This window comes from Galleria mellonella, unplaced genomic scaffold (genome assembly GCF_026898425.1).
Source record: "Galleria mellonella isolate WM207_F2 unplaced genomic scaffold, CSIRO_AGI_GalMel_v1 utg32, whole genome shotgun sequence".
Classification (NCBI taxonomy): domain Eukaryota; kingdom Metazoa; phylum Arthropoda; class Insecta; order Lepidoptera; family Pyralidae; genus Galleria; species Galleria mellonella.
This window is the reverse complement of record NW_026442075.1, coordinates 1,313,748-1,339,140: the sequence shown is the minus strand read 5'-3', so window position 1 is coordinate 1,339,140 and position 25,393 is coordinate 1,313,748. Positions and strand designations below refer to the sequence as shown.

Sequence of the window (25,393 nt, the reverse complement as noted above, 5' to 3'; positions counted from 1 at the left end):
GAAACCCCGTAATTATAATTTATTTTACAAATAATTTCTTTTTTTATTTCCACTAATTAACACTAAAGAGGCTGATGTAACGTTCCTTTGTAAAAATTGAGAGCAAATTACCATTTTCATAGAAAATCGTTTCAAGACAATATTTTTCTAAATCTATTTTTTTAATAACCTTATTATTTGGATGTAGACATATCTATAATTGATACAAATATTAGTTTAAGTTTTTTAATGTACTTTATCTGAGTTCTGTATAACGTATTTATTTTTATTGTAAATATGACTAGAACTTAGTATAAAAATCCCGTGTAACCGCTACCGTGTATCCCGTGTACTGTAAAACCGGTTAACCAATTTCAATAAAATGTTGTAAATAGTATTGTATTCCAACTGAGAAATACGATAACTTTCCCTATAAGAAAAAATGGTCCGGTAGGTGGCAGTAAAGGGCAAGAAAACGTTTACCAAATCATTAAAAAAAAAAAACAAATTAAAAAATAAAACAATACAAACCGGAGCCGGGCTGCTCGATGTCGGCTTTACACCTCTCGATCAGGTACTCGGCGACGTCGTAGTGGCCATTCCGGCAGGCGATCACCAGCGGGGTCGTGCCGCCCACCTTCGCACCCACCAACATGTTCAGCTCGTCTGCGGAGCGCCAACTGTGTAGGTACACCTGCGGACAAACACACACGTTTATTAATATATAAGAAAAAGTAATTGAGATTTTTAATGTTATTAGTGACCTGGGGAGGTCGAATTGATTGGGCATATTGCTAAAAGTAACTATAATACCTCATTGCTTATAATCCAACTAAACCAAAGAAATTAAAGTTGTTTAACTATATTCTAACCATAGTTTTTGACCATGACCTTACATCGAGATAACGGGATTATTAGATACAGGGACTTTTTTTTGGTTTGCGGTACAGTATTTAAGGCATCCCGTCCTCGCTATTGGATACGGATGACGGAATGCCTATACAAGAGCGTACATGTTGGGCGCAGTTTAGACGCAATATTTGAGGAGCTTTAGGAAGATACAGGGACTAGGACGCCACTGTTAACAATATACGTGTAATATATTGTTAACAATGGGGTTCTAGTCCTCAAACCTGCCGTGTGATTCCGGCATAGAATGGGCCACCCTTTCTTTCGCGTGGGTGTCGCAAGAGGCGACTAAGGAAAGGCGAGGGATGGGCAGCAGCATCTCTCTTACCAAAGCCTAACTGCGGATGCCAACTCGCCTGCCAATCGTGGAAACTATTGGTAAAACATCTCTTATCGAGTGAGACCTATGTCCAGCAGCGAGCATTTAATGTTTGAAATAATAATAATATATTCAAAAGAAAATAAAGATTTTCCAAAAGATTCTATCAAAGTCTGTAATATTTATATAATTTGAGAGGTCGTCGCGTCGAAGTTTCGCAAACCCATGTGGCAGTGTGAAATCGCAAAAATATACAAAATTCATTTGAATTTGTACAATGACTTTGTATATTGCTAAATCTATGAGAACAAATAAAGATTTTTCCATAAAAAAAAACTTGTAACATTAATAAAACTATGTAGTATGTATACATGATATGATTTTATTTCCTTTTTTTATGCAACTTAGAATGGCAAGTAAGCTAACGGCCCACCTGATGGAAAGTGGTAACCGTCGCCTATAGACATGAGCAGTACCATGGACAAAACAGAGATACTGTTTCGCCCATGATACCTCTCATATTTTGCCATTCCTGAGGACTCAGGTGCCCAAGCAAACGACTTTTGATTAGTTGAATCGTTATGGAAACAAGTAAACTTACTTTCATCTCTTACTAATATAATAAAAATGTAACCAGACAATGCCTGTACATGGGAGATATTAAAAAAAATAATAATACAAGGGGTCTTAATAAGAGCAATAGAAGTCGAAACAATACTTTTTGGAAATTTTGTCTGTCTGTACGAAATCTACAGGATGCAGCTAGTATACATAAAAGTTGTTCGTAAGTACAGCAGCGATTGAAAAAAATGCTCTCAGAATGCTTTACCAATTTTCATTAATGTATTACAAGAAGGGACGCCAACTCCGTGGATGCTCGGGAGAGCTCCAGCACACACGAGAGGTAAATACTGGATGCGGAGTATCCATGACACTAGACCTCATAATATAACTAAAATAATACTCATCTCATTATCAGTTGTTTAGGTCGCGTTTGCTTGTCCAGCAAGCAGTGTAAGACGTACATTGCTTGCTGAGCTAAAATAATTATACACCTAGACATCAAAAGAGCATGAGTACCCACGAGTTTTTTCAGAAGCCCCTAATTACAATAAAGACAAACACTTGAGAAATACATTAATGATTTATATGTTTAGTGTAAATCCACGTAAAAAAATAGTATTAATTCACTTAGTATAAACCGACTTAAAAACTCGACACCACAGTTGGCATCAACGTTATTATGACCTAATGCTCGTTGTACAATGTTGGCATAAGAAATTCAATATGTACGTACGGCAAACAGAAGATCCTGCAATTGTGGAATGTGGTTTAACACATTTTATGAGAACAATAATATGGGACTACATATGTGAGATCCGCTGGATTCATAGAACTAAAAAAAAAACTGAAAAATGTACGTACACCCGAATGCAAAAATATGAAATAACTTATATGATAATAATAAGCCTTGCAATAAGCAACTAATTCCGCGTTGGCCAGACAACAAATCAATCATTAGCAATGACAGGACAATGCGCCAATTGTCATTAGCTTTCACCAGACGCCCTCAATAAAAACGCTTTACATAACATATAGACAATTATATAAAATCTACACTTAAAGCCTACACAATTGACGGACATTTTGTCCTCGGGCAAAATCTATGTAAATCGTGTATAAGCACAAAACATTGTAATATAATATTGTATCAGCCATTAACTGTCCACAGCTGAACAAATCTTCCTTCAAGGTGGGTTTTGCTAGTAGTTGCCATGCTTGGCAGGTGGATTGGCAACCGCAGTTTGGCTTTTGGTGATGTTTTAAGAGGGACGCTGCGTTCCATCTCTCCACCATAAACTCACTTAGACGCCTCTACGAAAGGAAGGGGTGGCCTATTCTATGCCGGGACCTACACGGCTAAACAATATAAATTTAGATATTTTATTATGACCGGGCTATAATTTAAACACAAAACTGCCACTCGTCGTTTTTAAAAAAGTTAGAAATAGAAGACAAGCATAGTTTTTTTTCTTACGACAGAGGACAAACAAGCATGCGACTCGTCTGATAGGTAATCTCGCCTAAACGTCAATTCTTAATAATTCAGGTAAATTATCACAGTTTACCTTAATGATCGCTTTAATTACCATCTCTTAAACAGTATAAAACATGTAGTATAAAGTCTAAAAGTTAATACTGAAGTGATACCGTGTCTGTTTACGCCATTAGGTTAAAAAAATATATTTGGTTTACACTCGTCAATACATAACGTCCGTAAAATGTGTCATCCTACCAGAGCCAAGCAATCGGCGTTATAAAATAGTCCTCATTATAAAAAACAACATTAAAAATAAACAGGATAAAATATTTTTAAGCGCTAAAACGTACCTAATACAGATCTCTGACCTATTTTCTTCATAATAACAACTTCTGTGCTACAGACGAAGATATCATACACAAGCTATTTATTTCTAGGTTCAGAAATACTCGTAAATGTGACCGTGAGAGAAAATTTTCTAAGAAAAAACATGTTTATAAAAACAAACAAATATGCTCACAACGGGATTATACTAATGGAGTAGGTCGGAGGCATTCACCGACTGTTGCCGTTATGGTGAACATAAAATTCGAGACGCCCACATTTGAGCGAGCCTACTCGAATTTTTTTTTTAATGGATGATAATGGAATGATGACCCCGCCTGTGCTATCGGTATACACTAGCGGGGCACCAGTGAGAGATGATTGGTGAAGATGAATAAGCAGGTCAGTTAGCCCATCGTGACGAATTCATCGATAAATTAGTTACGATGGTTGCCAGGGGGAACCACGTGGAGGTCGACCTGGTACAGTATATTGATAGCAATGAGGACTAACCTCCCCATTACTAACAATCCCTTCCCCCCAGCCTACTCGTATTAGAATCCAAATGTAGCAGGATACGAGTCTAATACTATGACTCTGATTAAATTGATTTGTTGAGTACGTAAATCTAAATAATCTGAAACTAAATTAAATTCATAATTAACTGGCTGTGTGGTCCCGGCATAGAGTGGGCCACTCCTTCCTTTCCCGTACATATCATAAGTGGCGACTAAGGGGACTTAACTGTCGAGGAATGGGTAGCAGCGTCCCTTTTAAAACATCACTAAAAGCCAAACTGCAATTGCCAACTACAGGCAAATGTTTTTTTTTTTATACAACTTAGAATGACAAACAAGCAGACGGCCCATCTGATGGAAAGTGGTAACCGTCGCCTATAGACATGAGCAGCACCATGGACATAACAGAGTATACTATTTCGCCCATGATACCCCCATGCGTTGCCATTCCTGAGGACTCAGGTGTTATTCCTCTGTACCCAGTAAATTCACGCCATATCCCACCCTTCAAACCGAAACACAGCCATGCAAACACAACTGCTTCACGGTTGAAACACGAATGGGGCAGAGGTACCCAAGCAATCGACTTTTGTACAAAGTCTCCCTCTGGATGAATCTAATGGAAAGTAGCATAAGGAACAAAGCCGTTCTTTATGACAATCTATAGAGAGGCCTATATACAGCAGTGGACCGATACCAGCTGATACGATGATGACGATATGAAATATACTTGTATATATAATTTTTAACTGTCTGTATACCTTACATAAGTTTTGTATACCGTAAAGACTAAAAAGGTCAAACAAAATTATATTGTTAACATTTGTATTTATTCATACACGTGCTTCGCAAATAAAGTCTTGAATATTAAGTTTTTTTTTTCATCATTGTGAAACACAAACTTTTATTTATAAAAAAAAACTTTCTATAAAACTATTTAAACTGTTACAGCGTTTTATTACGTTCTTTCAAACTTAGAACTTTGTACTAAAGAATAAGGACAAATAAGAAGAATTCAGTTCAATAATTAAAGCTAATTAAATAGATTTATGAGAAGTTTGACGTTTTTATGAATAATATTGCTGCAGTTTTCAACAGTATTTGTTTGTTTAAATTTGTTTAATTTTGTTTGTTTATATTTGTTTAATTTTGTTTGTTTATATTTGTTTAATTTTGTTTAATTTAGTATTGTCTAATTTTGTGTTTCGTTTACTTGTATTTTATTTTGTGCAAATTCTAGTGGCTACCAAATTACTATTTAAGTATATAATTAAGTATTATTTTAGCTGTTTATTTGCCTTAAATAAATAAAATAAAAATAAAAAATAAGAGGGAATGTCGGTACTGACTGACCAGATTCGAAATAACGACCTACGCGGATCTATATGACGTGGTAATATACCGCTGGGATACGGATACGATGCTCTCCAAAAGCTACCAACTGTTGAATAATAAATAACGACCGTGAATCATGAAACTTATATTACTAGTCGGGCAACTCCGGAGTTAGGCTGTGAATAAAGGATTGATATTTTATATATAAATATATATAAGGTTATAATTCCCTCATTTTTGGGGGGAAGGGATTGCCAGTAATGTGGACTACCAGTCCCACTGTATGCGATGCCCTGTCAGGTCGACCTCCACGCGGTCCCCCCTGTAAATCACCGTGCTGGATTCTAGGTGTATTCATCACGACGATCTAACGAAGCTGCCTTTTCATTCTCACGTATCATCGCTCACTGGTACCCGGTCAGCACATACCGTTAGCGCAGGCGGGGTTACCCATTGTATTATCATGCATTAAAAACTCATTTTTTTTTATTATATATTTTTTATTATTATAAATATTTCTGATTATTAATTTTAATAAACAGACGTATTATCAACACATGTAGACCTGTTAATAACAAATCCGGTATAGAACCTCAGTTTGGCAAGCGCCGCGTCCGTCGGGATGGCGCAATTGCAAATCATTGCAACCAAAACGCATAGCTTACACACCTACGCTTTGGTGATACAATGGTGAATTAAGATTTATTACTCCTTTCAACCGACTTTAAAAAAGGTTCTTAATTAAAATGTATTGTTTTTATATTTTTTCTCCTCGCAACTCTGTCAATTATAAACCGATTTGGAAAATTCTTTATCTGAAAGACTATGTTAACAGATTGGTTTCATAGAAATTTTATTAAAATAAAAAAAAAATTGTTTTCAAATCAAAATAACTGTATGCCACAATTGAAGTAATTTTTATTTTATAGAATATAATTTTATTATCAAATTATATATATATATATATAAAGAAAAACAATACTGGAATATCATAAATATTCTAAATTACTTACAAGACGGTCTGTCTGATGGTAAGCAGTTACTGTAGGTGGTAGAATAGGTATTATTTTGACAACAAATTATCTTGATCTTATTCGTGCTTATGCTGACACTGGTTATCCTTACTAATATTAAAAACTAGCGATTCGACCCGACTTCGCACGAGAAGACAGAATTTTTGAAAGTCAATACATACAATAAACAAAGTTTTCAGACAACTCGACTGATCGGTTATTTTATAGCATTTTAAAAGTGATTCTTTAGATTGATATAACTTTGTTTATTTATGAACCGATTGAAATATAAAAAAAAAAACACTAAATATTAAGTGAAGTAAATCGCAACGCATTAGTGACAACCGCATTCAAATCGGTTAAGCCATTTCCTTGAATTCATTCATAAATCAAATTCTTAATAAAATAAATGAGAACGTACCAATAAAAAAATGCGAAACTCGTTCTTGTTATAAAAAAAAATTAATAGCCGTCCCTCTCCGACAAAATGTAAAGTGACAATAAGTTCCGATGAGTTATTTTACGAATTAAATAGGTTAGTACTTGAAACAATGAACTATATTGAAGAAGAGTCGTTTCACAATATATTATTGTACTATGTATATAGTGGATCGAATTAATTCAGTACTGTACTCGTATGTGCAATTCGTGACCGGTGTCATTAAGAATAGATTCAACGTTTTAAATTTAAAAAAAAGACAATGAATATATTAGCAAACAATTGCCTGAAACAAAAAATAATGATCCAATACAATTCTATATTAGCACTATTTAACTATTGTATTTATGTAGTAGGTATTTTAGTGTTTTTTTTAATGGGTGATGATGGAATAGTAACCTCGTCTGCGCTATCGGAATACGCTGGCGGGGCACCAGTGAGTGTTGATAGGTGAGAATGAAAAGACAAGTCAGTTAGCAGTGTTGAATACACTTGGAATTCAGCACGATGGTTTCCAGTGGGGACCATGTGGAGGTCGACCTGTTTGGGTATATTGCTAGCAATGGGATCCTTAGTCTCCATTATTAATAATCCCTCCCCCCAAGGTATTTTAGTGTTGGTAGATTGGCCGTGTTGTTCCGGCATAGAATAAGGTCACCTCTTCCTTTCTCGTGGGTGTTGTAAGAGGCGACTAAGTGAGGGCGAGGTATGGGCAGCAGCGTCCCCCTTAAAGTATCTCTAAAGTCTAACTGCGGTTGCCAATTCGTCTGCTAAGCGTGGCAACTACTGACAAAACCCCCAAAGGAGAAGGCTTATGTTTAGCGACGGTTACCACTTTCCATCAGGTGAGCCGTCAGTCGTCACGATGGGCTAACTGACCTATTTCATCCTCATCTATCATTCTTCACTGGTGCCCCGCCGGTGTATTCCGATAGCGCGGGTGGGGTTACTATTCCATTATCATCCATTAAAAAAAAAACCTGACTGCGTTTGCCAACCCGCCCGCATGTGGCAACTACTGGCATTAACTAGGATATAACCCACCTATGTAGCAAATTTCATTGAAATCCGTTATATAGTATTATTTTTATATAGTATAACAAATTTCATTGTGATTAAGCTACGGTTTAGGTGGTAAGAGTTAACAAACAAACTCACTTTCACATCATATTAGTAACGATAAATCGAAATAATGACCTTTCATCAAAAAGTTAGAACATAAATAATGAATTATAATACTGTTTTTAAACAGTGAAATAAAAGATCCAGCTCGTTGATTTGCTATTAAACGTTTGTTTCTATTAGCACACTCAACGATTCTAATTTCGGCGAACGAAATCGTAGGTGTGTCTTGAAAGCCATAAAATATCTATAAATAAATAATCCTTGTATAAATGTGAAAGTTTGTAACGATACTTAAATAACAAAAAATAAATCAATAAAATCGGGTACACAAATAGACTATATTCTAAATAAAAACAAGATAAACTGTATCTAATACACGCGGACCAAGTCGCGGTATATAATACATAATATGTAGTTCTAAATAAATTCCGAATACATCATATCACAACGCCACCTAATCCTATACTAAGCAGTGCTTGTGCTATAGGTCCAAAAACAATTTGGACTGAATTCAGTCCAAATTCTAGATTTAGCGATAGATAAATAAAAAAATAATAATTAATCAGACAGAGCATACAAGTGATTATACGTTAATGAACTAAAAGCATTATTTGACAATCGATATTTTTTATGCAATGAGAATGTCAAATAAGCTGACAGTTCACAGGAAAGTTGTATTCGACACCAAGGAGATAACAAAATACACAATGTCGCCCATAGTGAGTATAAAGGCATGTGTCACTATTCCTAAGAACTAAAGTGGTATATTCGCGTACCTCGTAATTACACAATCATATGGCACCCTTCAAAGCAAAAACGACTGCTGGACGCCAGAAACACAAAAGCAGACAAAAGTACCTCTGTACCTGATTGTAGACTCCGATGATTACCATAGTGGCATATATTTCTCATTGTCTCTTCTCCAACAAGCATCAACTGTACGAATCAAATCTGGTTCATTTACCTTTTTAATACGCCTCAGGATCCTTCGTTGACGTCGCAGCAGAGTTTTGCCGCAGTGCCTCAGGGTTTCTATCCATCGGCACCGAACCGGCACCAAATCCCACACACCGGCCGACATTTTTACTTAACACATCACTATTTTACTCAAGATACATCATCGCTTTGAACACACTTCACTTGCACTAAAAGATTTAATAAATGCAACGACGACTGTTAGACACTGCAGCAATTAAAGTATTTTATAATGAATAAAGTATAATGTTCGTGATTAGGTTCAACTAACGCACGTTAAACATGTATGATGTGTTATAAATGAACTGACATTCTGCCAATTATATCTAGTTTATTATTAATTGAATGGTGGTTCAGTAATGCGCTCATTGACGTCTACCATAAATAAGGGGAACCCAGTATTGTGGTTGATTACGTAATGCGTAAATATTATACAAGAAATAATGTTATGCCTATTTCTAGATCATGGTTAATTAATAGTCAACGCTTTGCATAGGCAACTTCCTTTACTCGTATATGAATAATAATGATGAAACAGCAAAATCGACTTAGATTTATTTCGTCATGTAACAGGCACGTGTTTGCAAATAATAAAATATGGAACATGTGATATTTGCGTTCATCCCTTTTTAACCTTAAAGTACTCCAACACGGTATCTCACGAAATGTTAAAGTCTGTTATTTAGCATAACAAAACTCAAGGTTTGCCAAATAGTAGAATACAAAAAAGGTGTAAAAAGTACCAAGAAAATAACAACAAGATACTATATTCCTGAACAGGAAGGATAGATGATAGGCGCGTAGGAACCTCGGACGACGCTGATATAGAGATTACGATGTTTTCAAAACGACATGGCAAACTTTGGTGTAAGATAGTGTTTCTTACATGGTGCGATAAACGTTGTTTTTGCTCAACAGTAAAACAGTTGACAGACTATTTAAAAATAGAGCATAGAAAAAGAGAGCGTTGTGGCTACTTACGAGTATATACCACCCCGAATCATACATTCCCCACATTTGTTTCGAACCGAACCATACGAAAAAAACCTCGCGTATCAATTTAAATCTCCGAATTACTTTCACGACGGCAATAAGTACTGTTAACAAATGTACCGAAAAGTGCTGAGCATACTTTTTCCTTAAATATTATTTACTTTGTTCTGAGATTTCTTGAATAAAGTAGGTAATCAAATAGTTTAATGTAAGCGGTTAACGTGTAAACACTGACAGGTTTGTTGTTTACATGCTAATCCGTATAAATGCAGTTTTTAACGGTTTAAGAGGAAAGCCAAGGTATCACTTTGTTTCGAAAGTCCTCAGAATCACCTCGTACAAAATAACCTCGACGAGAATGACGAGTCAGCGGAAAAGATAAATCATCGGAAATACTGGGATTACGTGTTAATTCGAAGTATTATAAATTTTAGTGGTGCTGTAGTAATCAGGAGAAACCCAGTAGACACGTATTTATGGCATTAAATGAGTCCAAGGGGCCAAAAGTCTCTTACATCTTACTTTCTTTTTGCATCTTAGATTTGTGATTGACCAATGAAGAATTATTTTGAAGCAGACATTAATATATACTCACATAATATATATACTTAACAAACACAAGCTGATTAATAAACGAGAACACTGCACAGACACTAGACGTTACTTCAATTGAATAGGGGCGATGCGAAGTCAATTGGTATCATCTCACGTTCTCTAAAGAGAGCAAGCACGTGTACAATGTATGAGACCAATACTGTACGTGTGTCATGATAATATTACTCATTACAATAGTTCGCGGTCTTTCATATTAAAAAGGCTTTTAAATCGCCACCACCAAGTATGACACACTCCCCATAAGTGAAAATTTGAACTGGTATCTAATATAGGATTTAAATTCTTTCTTTGGTGCTGGTGCTGTGGGAATTATTCCTTCAGCTGGTTCTTATGAGATACTTGAGAAATAGAGATGAACGAAAAATCTTTTGGACATGCCTAATCTCTGTTTTCTCAGCTATATAGTCAGATAGACATCCATGTAGTCCAGAATTTTTTTTAACGATGAGACGACAGACCTTCTTTTATCCTCATATATCACAGCATAGAGCAGGGGCTGCTATGCATTTTCAACCTGTAAAAAATGTACCTCCTGGAGACGACAAGGAGTGATATCATACTATATTCTTATTCTGTCGTCACACGACTACCACGTAAGCATTCGCCAGTATTTAAGAGATTCTATTATTATTTTATTTCGTAAAGATTCTTATCTATTATTATATCTATATTTCTTTTTGCTGGAGGTCAGTTTTTTTTTTTTTAATTCTTAAGAGCATATCAACCCTATCATATTTTAAACTAATTTCTACCAGTAAACTTCAAAATATTAATTTGTTGTTGAAATAAAAAACAATCAATCATTCGACGGCATTTGTACCAAAACAAAAACATTTAAATCATGACGGCTAGTTAGTTAGACTCTGTCTATTGTATTATATTGTTGTATATATAATTTGCATATACTTAATTGGTATCAATAGAAAGTAGATATCTATACATCAGATTAAATTTAGGACCAACGAATATTAGAAAGCCAGTTATTTCGTTCGCTACTTGTATTTTAATCTTTTTATATTGGTTTCTTTATAACAGTGTCGAAACTATTAAGATAGCAATGCAAATATGTATATTATAATAAGTATGTTTAAAGTTGGACAAGACTGGTGTCACACATATATCATTACCTACTGTTAAGTTTGAACTAGTTTACCGAATAATATGTAATTACAGGTATATTCCAGTTTCTCTGTAGAATAAAAGTAGTCAATGAATAGAAAAGATTTTAGGGGAAATATTTAAAGTCGAATGAAGTGATATGAACTATACCTACATGTATATTCCATTACCTAAGAACAACAAAATAAAAACGACACAACAGATATGGTCAACTAATGATACTGGTATAATTAGGTAAAATAAAATAAAAAAATTATGTCATTATGTTTTGTAATTTAATAAATACAGTATTTAAAAAAAATACATCTAGTCTGAGAATTGCTCCAACGAATTTCACAGCGTTGTATGATATAATAGTTTCACAACATAATGTTGAACAACAAACAAGGTTTTTTCCAAATCGCCTGCCGAACTGATTTTAATAATGTGACTTATATAACCATATAAATATTTAAAAAAAAGGTTTTATTTTATCTATTGTTTTTTAGTCTAAGATTAGAGAACTATTTCAGCTTTCAGGTCCATCCCATTCCAGTCCTAAATATGTTCTACACTTTTTGTTTAATTACATATTTATAGTAACAATAGAGAGATAATGGATCCGTACAAAACAAACGTCTCTATAAAGAGATCAAAGTAATATTTAATTTATTATTTCATAAAAAATCTTTAAATGTCAAAACTTCGTTTAATAAAGAAAATTCCTACTAATCAAATGTTTTTAAAAAAAATTGGATGTTACTAAATCATAATAAATATAAGATTTGAATAAAATTTTACATACAAATGAATTATATTTTTCTTTTTAAATTACATTTACATTATTACTAAAGAACAATACTTTTATTATAATACAAAACATCAATAAATAAACGTTATAGGTTATAAATTCTCGTTAAAATAAAAAATAAGAAACAATCATTTTATAAACAGAAAAACTTGACCTATGCCCGGTCGTTGAACTATAACTGGAAAAAAATTCCGAACAACGGAAATGTCAATGGTAATTGCTATTCAATTAACGAGAAACTTTTAGCATGCCAACGTTCAGGCAGGTTGAAGGAAGGTTAAACTTTGTCATCTCTCCAGCCTGACGAAAAGAGGAGAAAGAATAGAAGCCATTTTAAAATTTCAAGAGTGAAAACGAACTTTTTTTTATTGTTCCTCCCAACAATAAATACCGATTACAAAAAAAAAAATACATAAAATATCAGAATTACAAGAAGCAAAAGTAGCAACAATGGACGGCCTTGTCAATAAATAAACAGCGATCTCTTCCAGGTAACCTTGGGATGGAGAGGAATAATTAAACTTGCTGATCAGAACTGATCAAGAATATTAAAAAAAAAAAAAGTTTATTTAAAATTATGAACAGTTTTTAATTACAATTTTATTACGAGACGACATAAAAGTTTCACAATACCAGGAAGACAGTAACAGTGTCGTTAATTTGATGAAGAGGTTTTTTTTTTTTTAATTAAACCAACCTACAGAATCATTCGTAGGAAGTTTCATTATGATTTTATTTATAGTACCGTCGTCGCATAATTAAAAGCGTGGAGATGGAAAAACACCTCATCGGATGGAAAGCTAAAGACCTCATTTCCAGTTAATTACGATCTCACAATCAGGGTCAAACGATTCTCTATTATATTTGAACGACAGAAAGATCTTATTAGCTTATTAGGAACTGTAACCACAGTTTGTTTTAATCGATATACTATAATTACCGTGATTGTAGGAGTTTTATAATAAATCTGTAAATACATTATTTACTAGATTTTCCTCTTGAGTTCGTCTGTGGTATATCTGTGCTACTACATTACATCAAAATCTGTTCAGTCGTAAAGAAGTTATTCTGTATTAGATAGATAGATACTCTTTATTGTTTCCTCCAAAAGATTAAAATAGTAAACTTATTATAAATATAAAATACTAAAGCTCAATAAATATCTGACATACATTTATAAGTAATATCAGAAGAATTACTCGTGTTGCTTCGGAAACAATGCTCCGAAAAACAATAAAATTTATTTCATCGAGATAAAATTAATACAGGAGCAACACAGACATATTGCAAATGAGTCTTTGAACATAACCTACACTGATGAGTCATGAATTGCGATATATCAATCTAGGCCTCTCCTCTTTTCCCATACATGTATAGTATTTCATAGCATATATTTATTTCTCCTTTCATTCAACACTTTCTCTCCACAGGCCTGAACCAGAGAAGCATGTCCTTCCTCATATTTCCATGTATGTATTAACCGTTAACTGCCCACTGTTGAACATAGCCTCGCCCATAAGGGGGGGGGGGGGGGGGTTTTGCCAGTAGTTCCTACGCTTGGCAGGTGAGTTGACAACCGCAGTTTGGGTTTTGGTGATGTTTTAATAGGAACGCTGCTGTCCATCCCTTGACTATAAACTCCCTTAGTGACCTCTTACAACACGTACGGGAAAGGAAGATGTGGCCTTTTCTATACAATACTATAATCTGGTTTACTATAATTAATACAATTAATAAAAAATATTGTAATGCCATTTTAATTAGTAAGAATTGCGTATGTCTGTTCTTTTACATTTATTAATGGCTATATTAAATAATGATGACTTAATGATGATATAACGATAAATGAATGAAAATAATGATGAATAAACCAATTAATGAATGCGGAGGAAGCGAAAGAAGTCAGTTTAAACCAATTGGCGTTCAATTATTTGTATGTACGTAAATTTCAATATAGAAACAAGCTAAGAGTGTCGACTAAATATGCCAAGTATAAAAAAAAAAACTAAAGATTATAAAGAAGTATGAATTATTAGTTGTAAAAAGTAATAATACATTCGACAAGACATGTAAACGTTAACATCGTACAACTAAACAACAAAACCTTCAGAGAACAGATAATAAAACAGAATTCACAATTATGCAAACGAATAGAAAATACCGAGACGTCAACAAGGCGTAAACAAAACGTAACGTGACAAACGTTACATTCACGATAACGCAGCGCTAGTCGAACTTGCTTTCTAATCCACTTACATCTTTTGTAACAACTGTATACAAAACTGTTACACAATTCGCGGTAACTGCGGTTTAAAAATAGCCGCGCACAGCGGTCCAGCCGTGGTAAAGGCGAGTGCAACACTGGCCGCGTTGCAGCGACAATCCAATTGCCTCTTTCACTGGTTACACAAGAAAGGGTTGCATAATTAACTCTTGCCTTTCCAACTAGCCGTGTAGCAACTCGCCTTTCAATTGATTCGCTTTACATTATAAAGGCAATGTGTCTTGTAAAAATAATATAATATTAACGTTTATTACGCGTATGTGATTACAAAATCGTCTTATACCTTAACCATCGAGCCATCAGTTGTTTCTATGACGAAAGCGATGACGAATAAACCTCTTAACTGTCAGTGTTTCGTCTTTTTCCTTCATATTAGAAATTTAGCTTGAAAGAAAGAGACAAAACAACTAGTGAGTACAATCGTTAATAGAGTGAACTGTGTTGTAGTAGTATAAATTTATCCACAACAGGAAAGGCAAAAGAACTAAGCCATACAGCCTGATCTTCAATTGCTGGAAGTTAGGTGGATTGTGCGACTTAAACTCCTCCATAACGGACTTATTATTTTTGTTAAAGGTTGAACGAAACAGTACACATGTAATGCAATGAATCAATACAATATAAAAGGTGGGAATATTCTATTCCCGCATTACCAGTGTTGTCAATTGAATAATTTAAAAAAATTGTTGGCTAGTGTTGCCAACAATCAGTGATCGCGCCACAAGCACACAGAAAAACTGTTTAAAATCTGCGGATCTACCATGAAATGAAATTCCGAAATTTCGGACTCAATTTCGTGTTTTTGTTTATAACAAAATAAATGGAGTTGAACATTTCGTTCATCATAGATCCCATCATAAAAGTCCAACGGAAAAATATTTTAACATTTTTAATATTTCCAAACGGCATGTATTATCTAATTTTAACATCAAATTTCTGTTTCGTTTGACTACCAAATTTCGGAAAACATTTCATGATAGGCCCTCTGTTTACAAGCGATGGTGATCGAAATACCTCTGAACGCAAAGAAGAATAATCAAATGCGACTACTGCGAGCTAATAAGGATTTTTAAGTCTATACAGCGAATATGGCATTGTTAATTTGAAATTTATATGCCTAATTGTTGATATTTAGTGAATAAACATATTTTTATCTTTACTACTCTGCATTTATTTACCCCGCACGTAATAATATAGCATTATGTAATAATATCTGTAACATTTCCCCTTAATTTAAGGCAAGCCTTATGGAATTTACAATTTACACTCGCCTAAGGCACAAAATTTTTACACGAAACCAAAAAAGCCTCGCAGAAACGAAGACCATAGATATGTTAAAGAAAGTCTCTCTAGGCAATTTGGCTTTATTGTTATTCAATAAAAGGTCGTTGCAATCTACTCTAACGTCAGTTGTGTATTTGCAATATTTTTACAAAGGTGCCTAATATATTTCAAGACCATTAGAAAAATGTACAAGTAGTGGACTAACGTGTTGTGAGCTAATACAAAGGTACGCTATCATTCTCGTATATTTCATAGATGAAAATGGAATAAAAGAATAAAAGTTACAACACAGAATCAGAATTATTCACAGTAGAGTTACACTAGAAAAACAACATACAAAATTGTTCGCGAATGAAAAATGCTCCTAAAATATAAGTACCATCTTATTTTTATGCAAAATATTTAAACACTGCCATCTGAACAAATGCAAACATTACCAAAATACATATTATTATATGTACAACATATAAATTGCTTTCGATGTGCAATTTTAAAAATTAATAGTGATAATTTAACGTTCATTAAATGCATCCAATTACGTGATCAGGCTTTATTACATTATCTATCGTGTATCTACAACATCGTAGACATATGGGGCATTTTATTAAGTATTATTATTTTATGAATTAATAGCGATAATTTTATGTTCATCAAATGCATCCAATTACGTGATCAGGCTTTATTACATTATCTATTGTGCATCTACAACATCGTAGAGATATGGAACATTCTTATGCACTTTATTTATACGAATATTAACGGACAGATTAATATTTTTTTATAAAAGAAATTCATTATATGAGTATTATTTTACAGTTTACAGCCGTTTGTTAATTGTTAGCTCTTAGTAAAGTATTCATATCTGACTTAGCTCTTTCTCATCATCTAGTAGGATAACGATCTAATTAAGTAACTTTGAATGTAATTGTCTAACCAATATTTAGAATAAAAACTCTTGGGAATACGTAAATTAAGACGTTAATTAAATATTGTTATTAATAGTTATATTATTAACATAAAGATATAAAACGCCTAATAAATTAGAACACTTAAATAGCAAACTTAAATTTTGGCTATGCACAAACGACCAGGCGCAACTATGGCGCTCCGGTGAAACTATCAATAGGTATTAATCTTATCACACTTTCTTGTTTACGCTGATAAATAATTGATGTATATGGCTGTGATAATGAAGAAAGTTCTTATTGCACTGAAATAAAGTTGATAATTAAGGACTGGTTCCAAAGGAAAACAAACAAGTTGGAACATGGATCTAGGTCAGGACAACGTGGTAATCGTGTTAATATAACTTACATACAAGAAGGTTAAGTAAATCATTAAAATGCTTTAATTTGAAGATGTTATTCGACAGCTGTATTTAATAATGATTTTACAAATAAAAAAAAATACTTTAAGATACTATTGAAACCTTGATTCAATACATGATATCTCAAACTATAACAAATAGAAAAATTACTACAGATGAAGAGAAAAAAAAAACACTGCATCGTACAATCTTAATAATGAGATAACGGTAAAAGCAAAAGCAAGTTGTTGCAATTGTAGTACCAATTGGCTGAAGAATGATGAAGTCGATACAGTTTTTTTATATGAGGCTGTACAGCAAGATTAAGATAAAAATTAACCCCTATCAATGTAGAATATTATTATATTCTTACTGTATCCCAAAAGTGATTCAAATCCGTTCTGCAATTTAAGTGTGATTGAATAACAAATAAACAAAATTTACATTTTCAGATTTACAAAATTAGCGGCATTCCGAATTAATAGGTTCAAACAGTAAAAAGGACCAAAAATCTTTGAACCTACCATACTAAAACTACGTCCCACACACTACGTGACACATGTCTAGCATGCAAGATAGGAAGCTTATAATGGTTTCTTGTTTTTCGTCTTATTAAAGATACTTTAAGAAAAACGATCAGTTTCACTGATAAAGCAATCTCTTTAAATGCCGTTTGCCCAATGATTGCGATTTCGCCCAATAGAAGAAGTGGAAGATTAGATGCTTGTTGCAGATTTAATTCGAACAATATAGGTGTTTTTTATTGTTAAAAGTTTCGTAAGTACACGGTATATTTTAATATAATAATTAACGATTCACTTTACATGTAATTCGGTTAAGAAAGCTCGACTAGTTTTGGGTTAGTCAGGCTCGCGCTCGCATCACAGCTGCTCAAGACGAAGGTTTCCGGATGGTCCCGAAACTAGTCGAGCTTTCTAGACCAAATGACACGTAAGTTAAACCGGTAGTTATTATATTAAAATATAGGTCTTTATTTAGCAACGGATTATATTAAAAGTTGACATGTCGTCATAGTCGTAGAATACTGACAGATCTGATTAATATTACATATAAAGATCCGTCGGTATTCTACGACTATGACGATGTGTTCTTATTTCGCCCATTTCACAATGTATTAAATTACGAAGACAATACATTCGATCCAGATTTCGTCAGTCCATCGCACTATCTGCGCAATGACAATTAATAAGGCTTAAAAAGACTTAATATAAGTCGACCCGTAATAATGTACCAATGTGCCGGTAATGTATGTTGGTGTACTAGTTACGGATGGCCCGTATGAACCTAGCAATACATTGGGCAATCGAATTGCAACTGTCTGGTAGATTGGCGATGAAATAATTAATTTGTTTTGGAGACTGTCGACAGAAAGTTGTTCATATTGCATACATCACGCACGGCAAAGCCTACAGTGATATTATCTTCAAAAAGGCCGTTCTCGATTCAATTGTATGTATATTTATTTTTTTCATTACTTTACTATTAAAAATATTGCATGGCCCGAATAACACTTGGATCCAGCGATGGGCAATATTGGTAGCACTCCGATATTTAAATATTGGATTCCTCTGGACACTGATAGCGAAAAAAAGGTCATCGCCCACATCGATATCGCCCATACCAGTCAGATATGTACATATATTAATTAGATCGGGTGCTACATTTCATTATTATATATTAAATAAACGATATTTCATATATTCATTTAATAAGTACATTTTTTTTTATGTTTTAAGTGGTTACCGTAGCCTATGAACACCTGCAATACCAGAGGTATTACGCGTGCGTTGCCGACCCCGAATATTGTAAAATACAAATATTGTAACTATAATACATAGATCTTGCTATGATTTCACCCCATGCTACTTGGTACGATTGACATGCCCATTGTGGTTGTTATGTTATTAAATTGCCAAATAGATATTAAATAAAAAAAAAAAAATGTGATCAGTTTAGTGACATCTCAAAATCGGCCCAATTATGCAATAATTAGTAAGTCATCAAGATCAACGCCACCGCCGCCGTCCGAGAACCTCGAAAGTGTACAGCGGAAGCGTAATCTGGGCCACTGGGTAAAGAGAGCCCGCAAGTAGGCTATTGGAGATAGCCGACTGCCGCAATTGGCACTTATTGCTTTTAATCAATACAAGAAAAAAAAAACAACAAAATAAATAACTCACGAATGTCATTCATGTCGGAATGAGAGGCATTTGTGGACTAAAACTGTTGTGGTAAACATTGCTTCGGTGCTCTCGATATGCAGAATGGTACCAGCTCAGTCACCTAATGTTTAACTTCGGTCAGAAACCTGACTCGTGACCGTGGTCAAGAGTATAGAGTCAATAGTGCTCAAAGATCTTTCGTATGCCACCCTAAACATCAGAATTTTTTAATTCATGTTCAGATCATTTAAAAACTATTATCCCTTCGTCCTTCTTCTAAATGCACAATCGTAACGCCATCCGGTAAGGTACGTCTCAAGCCTTCGCGTAACCAAAGTGATCCTAGAAACTCTTGCCGGGGAGAAAGGGATTTTTAGCAATGGAGTTTGACAGTCCCATTGCTAGCAATATACCCAATTAGGTCGATCTCCATCTGGTTCCCCCTGGAAACCATTGTAAACAATTCTTGTTGAATTCGTCACGATGGACTAACTGACCTGCTTCATCCTCACATATCATCTCTCACTGGTGCCCCGTCAGTGTATACCGATAGCGCGACCGGGGCCACCATTCCATTATCACCTATTAAAAAAAAAAAAACTCTTGCCGCTAGCGGACGCTGTTCTCATGCGCGCATACTTACGAGTATACATTTCTTCATTATAGTCTCTTTATGGTTTCCTCCCAAAAGATTACAACAATAAACTTATTACAAATATAAATAATTACAAGAAATAATCACAATGAGAAAACAATGGGCGACCTTATCGCTAAGAGCGATCTCTTCCAGGCAACTTTTGGATGGAGAGACTAAACTAAAAAACAGCCTGTTTGCAAAATAAAATGTTTTATGTTAAATTTATACTCCATAAACAACTTCTATATCAACTTAAATGCATTACTATACAACTCACCTGTCCGCCTCTGATTCTGAGTATTTCTTTTTAATAAAATTTACTACTAACCACTACAGGAATATCTAAACTTAAACATTAAATAAATTATGGACTCGAGAAAGATGTTTCTGTTTATCTAACAGAGCTAGGTAAACAGAAAGATCTATATTTTTACTCTCTCATACAAATCCATACAATAATAACTGTAGGAATAAATATAATCAATAGAGGACAAACATATTAAGAAGTGTTATTATCAAGTTTTTTATAGAATTTTATTAATACATATTTGCAATAATTTTAAAAATTAAAATGAACTTGCATGGCTGTATATGGGCTGAATACGCTGAATTAATGTTGTACTATAAAAACCTATTGCAATACTGTATGCTGCAAAAAAATATATTATTTATATATACAGTAGGTGAATATAGTTAATTTTTATTGTATTATGTACTAAATTTTTAGATATTATTTAGTTTATTTTTAGCTGTACTGTTTTTACCCTTGTACATTCTACTTGTATTTTCTTTTAACTTCTCAAATATTGAAATGTAAGAGATCCCTTTATGAGATAAGTCCGCCATTGTATATTAAATCTTTTAATGTATCCAATATAAATTATGTACAATAAAGATTTTACAATACAATAAATCGTTTAATTTGATTTGAACAAATTAAAGGATATGTTTATAACCAAATAATCTGACGCGAATACGAGAGAAACTGATAATACCATACACAAAGATTCATGTTTGATCGTACTTTATGGAAGAAGGTTATTCGTTGTGGATATCTTCACGGACCGAGCAACACAAGAATACCTACAGGAAAATTAAACAAGGCAAAACAAACACACGGTGACGCAACAGAAAGACAAACATTTATTTCTGGCTATCTCACACTGTACACGTGCGTAAGAGCACTTGGAAACACTTGATTTGTAGAGTACAACAGATGTTCCTATGTTTACAGAAGTTACTTGTAAAATAATTGACTATACAATTCACGCACCTGTAAACACAAATAACTTAAACACATAATGACTATTTACGCCAAACGTTAATCAGTCAATAATCACAGTGCACCTACTATGAAAAATTTTCCAATATTACAAAGCCGAACGAAACAAGAACTTGTCGATAAAAGTTAATAATTCATTAATTGTTGGTTGGTTGACTAGTAGAGAATGCCATCAGACATTAGTCGGCCTTGCAGAAATTTTTTAATATGTGCAAAAATATAAATAAATAAATAATACCTGTCATTCCTGTCTACGCTTGACTGATAGATACTATAATACATGGCGGTAAGTCCGCCATTTACTCCATCTGAGTATATTGAAGTTCAATAAATATATAAATATAGTAACGAAACATGCACATTTTGCTCCATAAAAAAAAATAGTAAATTCAATCGTAACAAAACTAATAAACGACAAAATGTATCTACGTTAAGTTTAAAAAAAATTAAAAAATAGGAACTTATCAGTTGTCAAAATAATTATTTAGAATTCAACGCAATCATGTAACATAGAATATCCGCAAAAGAATCAAAATAATCGACATAGCCCGAAGGATAAGTAAGCTGAAGTGGCAATGGGCTGGTCACATAGCTCGAAGAACCGACAACCTCCAATCAACGAGTGAGGATCTCAAATGCATTGCAGGAAGTCAGTGGATGCAGGTAACTCAGGACCATTCTTTATGGCAGACTATGAGGGAGGCTTATGTCCCGCAGTGGACGGAAATGGCTGAACTGATAATGATGTTGTAACATAGGCAGAAAAAATACAGATTTTAAAATGTCGTCAATTTGAAAGATTTAAACATCTTTCAAATTTAAAAATCTAACAAAATTAACGTTACACTTACTTACTTGTAACGTCGTACAAGGAAATATTGGTCTGCAACAAGCAATTTTTTTTGCTAGACAAAGAAATCTACCGGCATCAACCATCAAAATATTGAAATGGGATAAACACGAGAGACAACTCTATCGATTGGAAAAAGAATTAGCAATTTCAATCTTTTGAACTGGCGTAGACACCTCATATCGCGTAAGATATACAATAAAAAAAAAAAACAAGCGAATGTGAAACGATCCTAAATACAAATGATAACAGACTTATTAATATACTACTCAAGGTAGTCCACTAATTAATTTTTTCGCCAGTAATTACATTTATCGCGTGCGGCGTGATAGCACCAATCATAATAAAAAATAATGACGCCAGATACCTGAAATTACTGAATGTAAATTACGCATTTTAGAAACAAAATAACATTACAACAATAAACAGATGAATATACTATATATCACCTTTTTTTAATAGATCAAAATGGAATGGTAATATCGCCCGCGTTATCGGTATACACCGGCGAGGCACTAGTGGAATATGATGTAGTGAGAATAAATGCAGATCAGTTGGTCAACCATAAGGAGTTCGACAAGAATTAACCATGATGGTTTCCAGAAAGAACCGCGTGGAGGTCGACCTTATAAAATATATTGCTAACAATGAGGCTATTAGACCTCATTGGGGAATGTTAGTACACCCTCCCCCCCCCCCCCCATACATCACTTTTAGACAAACTCAGGAAATGAATAGTATAAATATGTTACAAGAGTCTTACAATCCTTACTACTTCTTTTTATATTGATTTGAAAGTTTGTTTGTTGCCTTTTGGAGCATTAACGGATAAATCGCCATAAAATTCAAACATACATGTAGTGTTTAAGATTAAGAAAAACATAAGCTACATTTTATTCGAGTCGTGCAGGCGAAGTCGTGGGCAAAAACTAGTAACAAATCCTATTAAGCGGAGAAATCGTACACAGGTTATGATTATAATAAAACAACATAACGGCAAGTCAGCTGTATATAATCCGACATTGTTTTATAAACATGTGTGTTTTCCTTATTATCGAGATTTGATTACAGAACTTATTAACATCACAAAAACATTAATGACCATATTCAGTTGTATCGGTATATACGTACATACACGAGGATGTTTATCAGCTAAAACTATATGATTATAAACAAATTTTATAGCATACGAATTTTTTAATACAAATACGTGGAAGAGCAGGAAAATGCGGGGTAACTTTTGACGCAACTAAATCAAAATCACATCGAATATACATTAATTAGATGTTACTTTACCTTATATTTGACGTCTATTCGATTTATTCAAATATTTCGATGAATTCGATATAATACCAATCGATTCGATTTCAATTGCGTCAAGTCACTGCGCAGTTCGTCTAGTCATATCGTTACCATAGCGCATTTAGACTGGCGTTATGTAGAATCGTATTACCAAACTTTTGGCATCTTAGTATGAGTTTATTTAACAAACTGATCGTCTCCAAGATGACGCTATCTAATTAGAAATCATAGACTGTGATTATAGATTCCAAAGTTTAACTGAAATCTAAAATCTCTCGATCACTACAAGCATCAGGCGAGCAATGCGATGGTAAAAAGTCGTCGGTAGGATCATGAAAAAGAAGTCTTTCAGAACACAAGAAGTAGAGCATAAAGTACGGAAAAAAGCAATGGAGCCACTTTATTAGAATTCAATTAACTCTTTACTGTTTGTCAACGATATACTTTTTCATAGATTTTGGAATGGCAAACGAGCCGCTGGCCAACAAGATGATAAATAATAACTAACCTATACAGGAGAAAAAGATTATTTAATCTAGCTTTCTCTCTCTCTTCCTGTCTAGCGCTCTTACTATCAAGTCGACCTCCACGCGATTTCCCCAGGAAACCATCGTAGTTAATTCTTGTGGACTTTTTCATGTTGGACTAACTGACCCGCTTTCATTCTCATCTATCATCTCTCACTGTCCCGCCAGCGGATATCGATAGCATAGGCGTGATTACCATTCCATTCTCACGTATTAAAAAAACTGTCACCTATAGACATGAATAACGCCATAGACAACACTGATTACATATACTGTGACATCCAATGTATATCGCATGCGTTGCAGTGACAACTTAGGAACGTTAGAAGATAAGGACAGTTCCTTGTGTGGCACGGCATCGACTAACTTACATTACAAACCAAAATTTTACAACAGCGATAATGACATGGAGGAAATAGATAAGACGCGATAAAGACTGGTCATTTAAAAACAACTAAACAAGTTGGAAAAGTCCATCTATTTTATTCAATTTCAATGTATCGTGTGCGCAGGATTAGTGCCGGGAGCATTGCGTAAACACTTTCGCTTCGATTTCTCCTCAGTTAGTGCACTTTTGTCGCAAACGTTGGGTAATTGCTGCTTCGATACATTGTTGTCTAAGCGAAAAGTAATGACAACTCAACGTTAATATTATGCACAGTACAGGAAACCCCGCTTCCTAATAGTTCTTCTAATGTATTATTTAGAATGGAAACACAAAAGCTTTTGTGTTAGTGGCAACAAAAAATATTGGAATAATATACAATTTTCCTTAACAATGTTTAGGTCACAGACAAAACTGCTTCATAGACAAACGTCCGAAACGTCGTCAGCTAATTGTATTTTTTTAAGAAACGGAACGCTAACGTTTGCGTGTGGTTTACGCTAGATCCAGTGAAGAACAGCTTATAATGAAAATTCAGACCAGTTGTCTCATCAGGACGAATTAGTTACAATAATTTTTAGGGGGAACTGTTTCAAGGTCCATATCACAAGATGTATTGCTAGCAATGGAACCGATAGGGTAGTTCATATTACTGACAACTCTAAAGAGGTTAGGTTGCTTAACAAATTATAGAAATGACGACGAAAATGGGCAAAACTAGCTTTATTTATGAACAATACTATTTGGTTTAAAATCGATAGGCCTGATTGATCCGATCCGCTTTACATGACTCCAATCCACCAACTCGCAACGTCGTTCGTTGAATTTAAAATAAGTTTCGACAATTTTTTTAAGCAAC

General features: G+C 34.0%; 1 protein-coding gene across 2 annotated transcripts in view; it reads right to left on the bottom strand.

The window, feature by feature from the left end:
- Window positions 1–25,393, bottom strand: part of LOC113510759 (protein fem-1 homolog CG6966) — a 91,440-nt gene that overhangs the window by 17,931 nt on the left and 48,116 nt on the right. The window contains exons 1-3 of one of the 2 annotated variants that reach the window (XM_052896372.1): window positions 14,751–14,849; window positions 8,967–9,185; window positions 511–673 (exon numbers count right to left, since the gene is read on the bottom strand). In XM_052896372.1, coding sequence (XP_052752332.1) covers window positions 511–673; window positions 8,967–9,083 — 280 coding nt within the window. In that variant the 5' untranslated portion in view covers window positions 9,084–9,185; window positions 14,751–14,849. Of the gene's footprint in view, window positions 1–510; window positions 674–8,966; window positions 9,186–14,750; window positions 14,850–25,393 lie in introns of those variants that run through there. The other variant, XM_052896373.1, reaches the window with a different exon arrangement.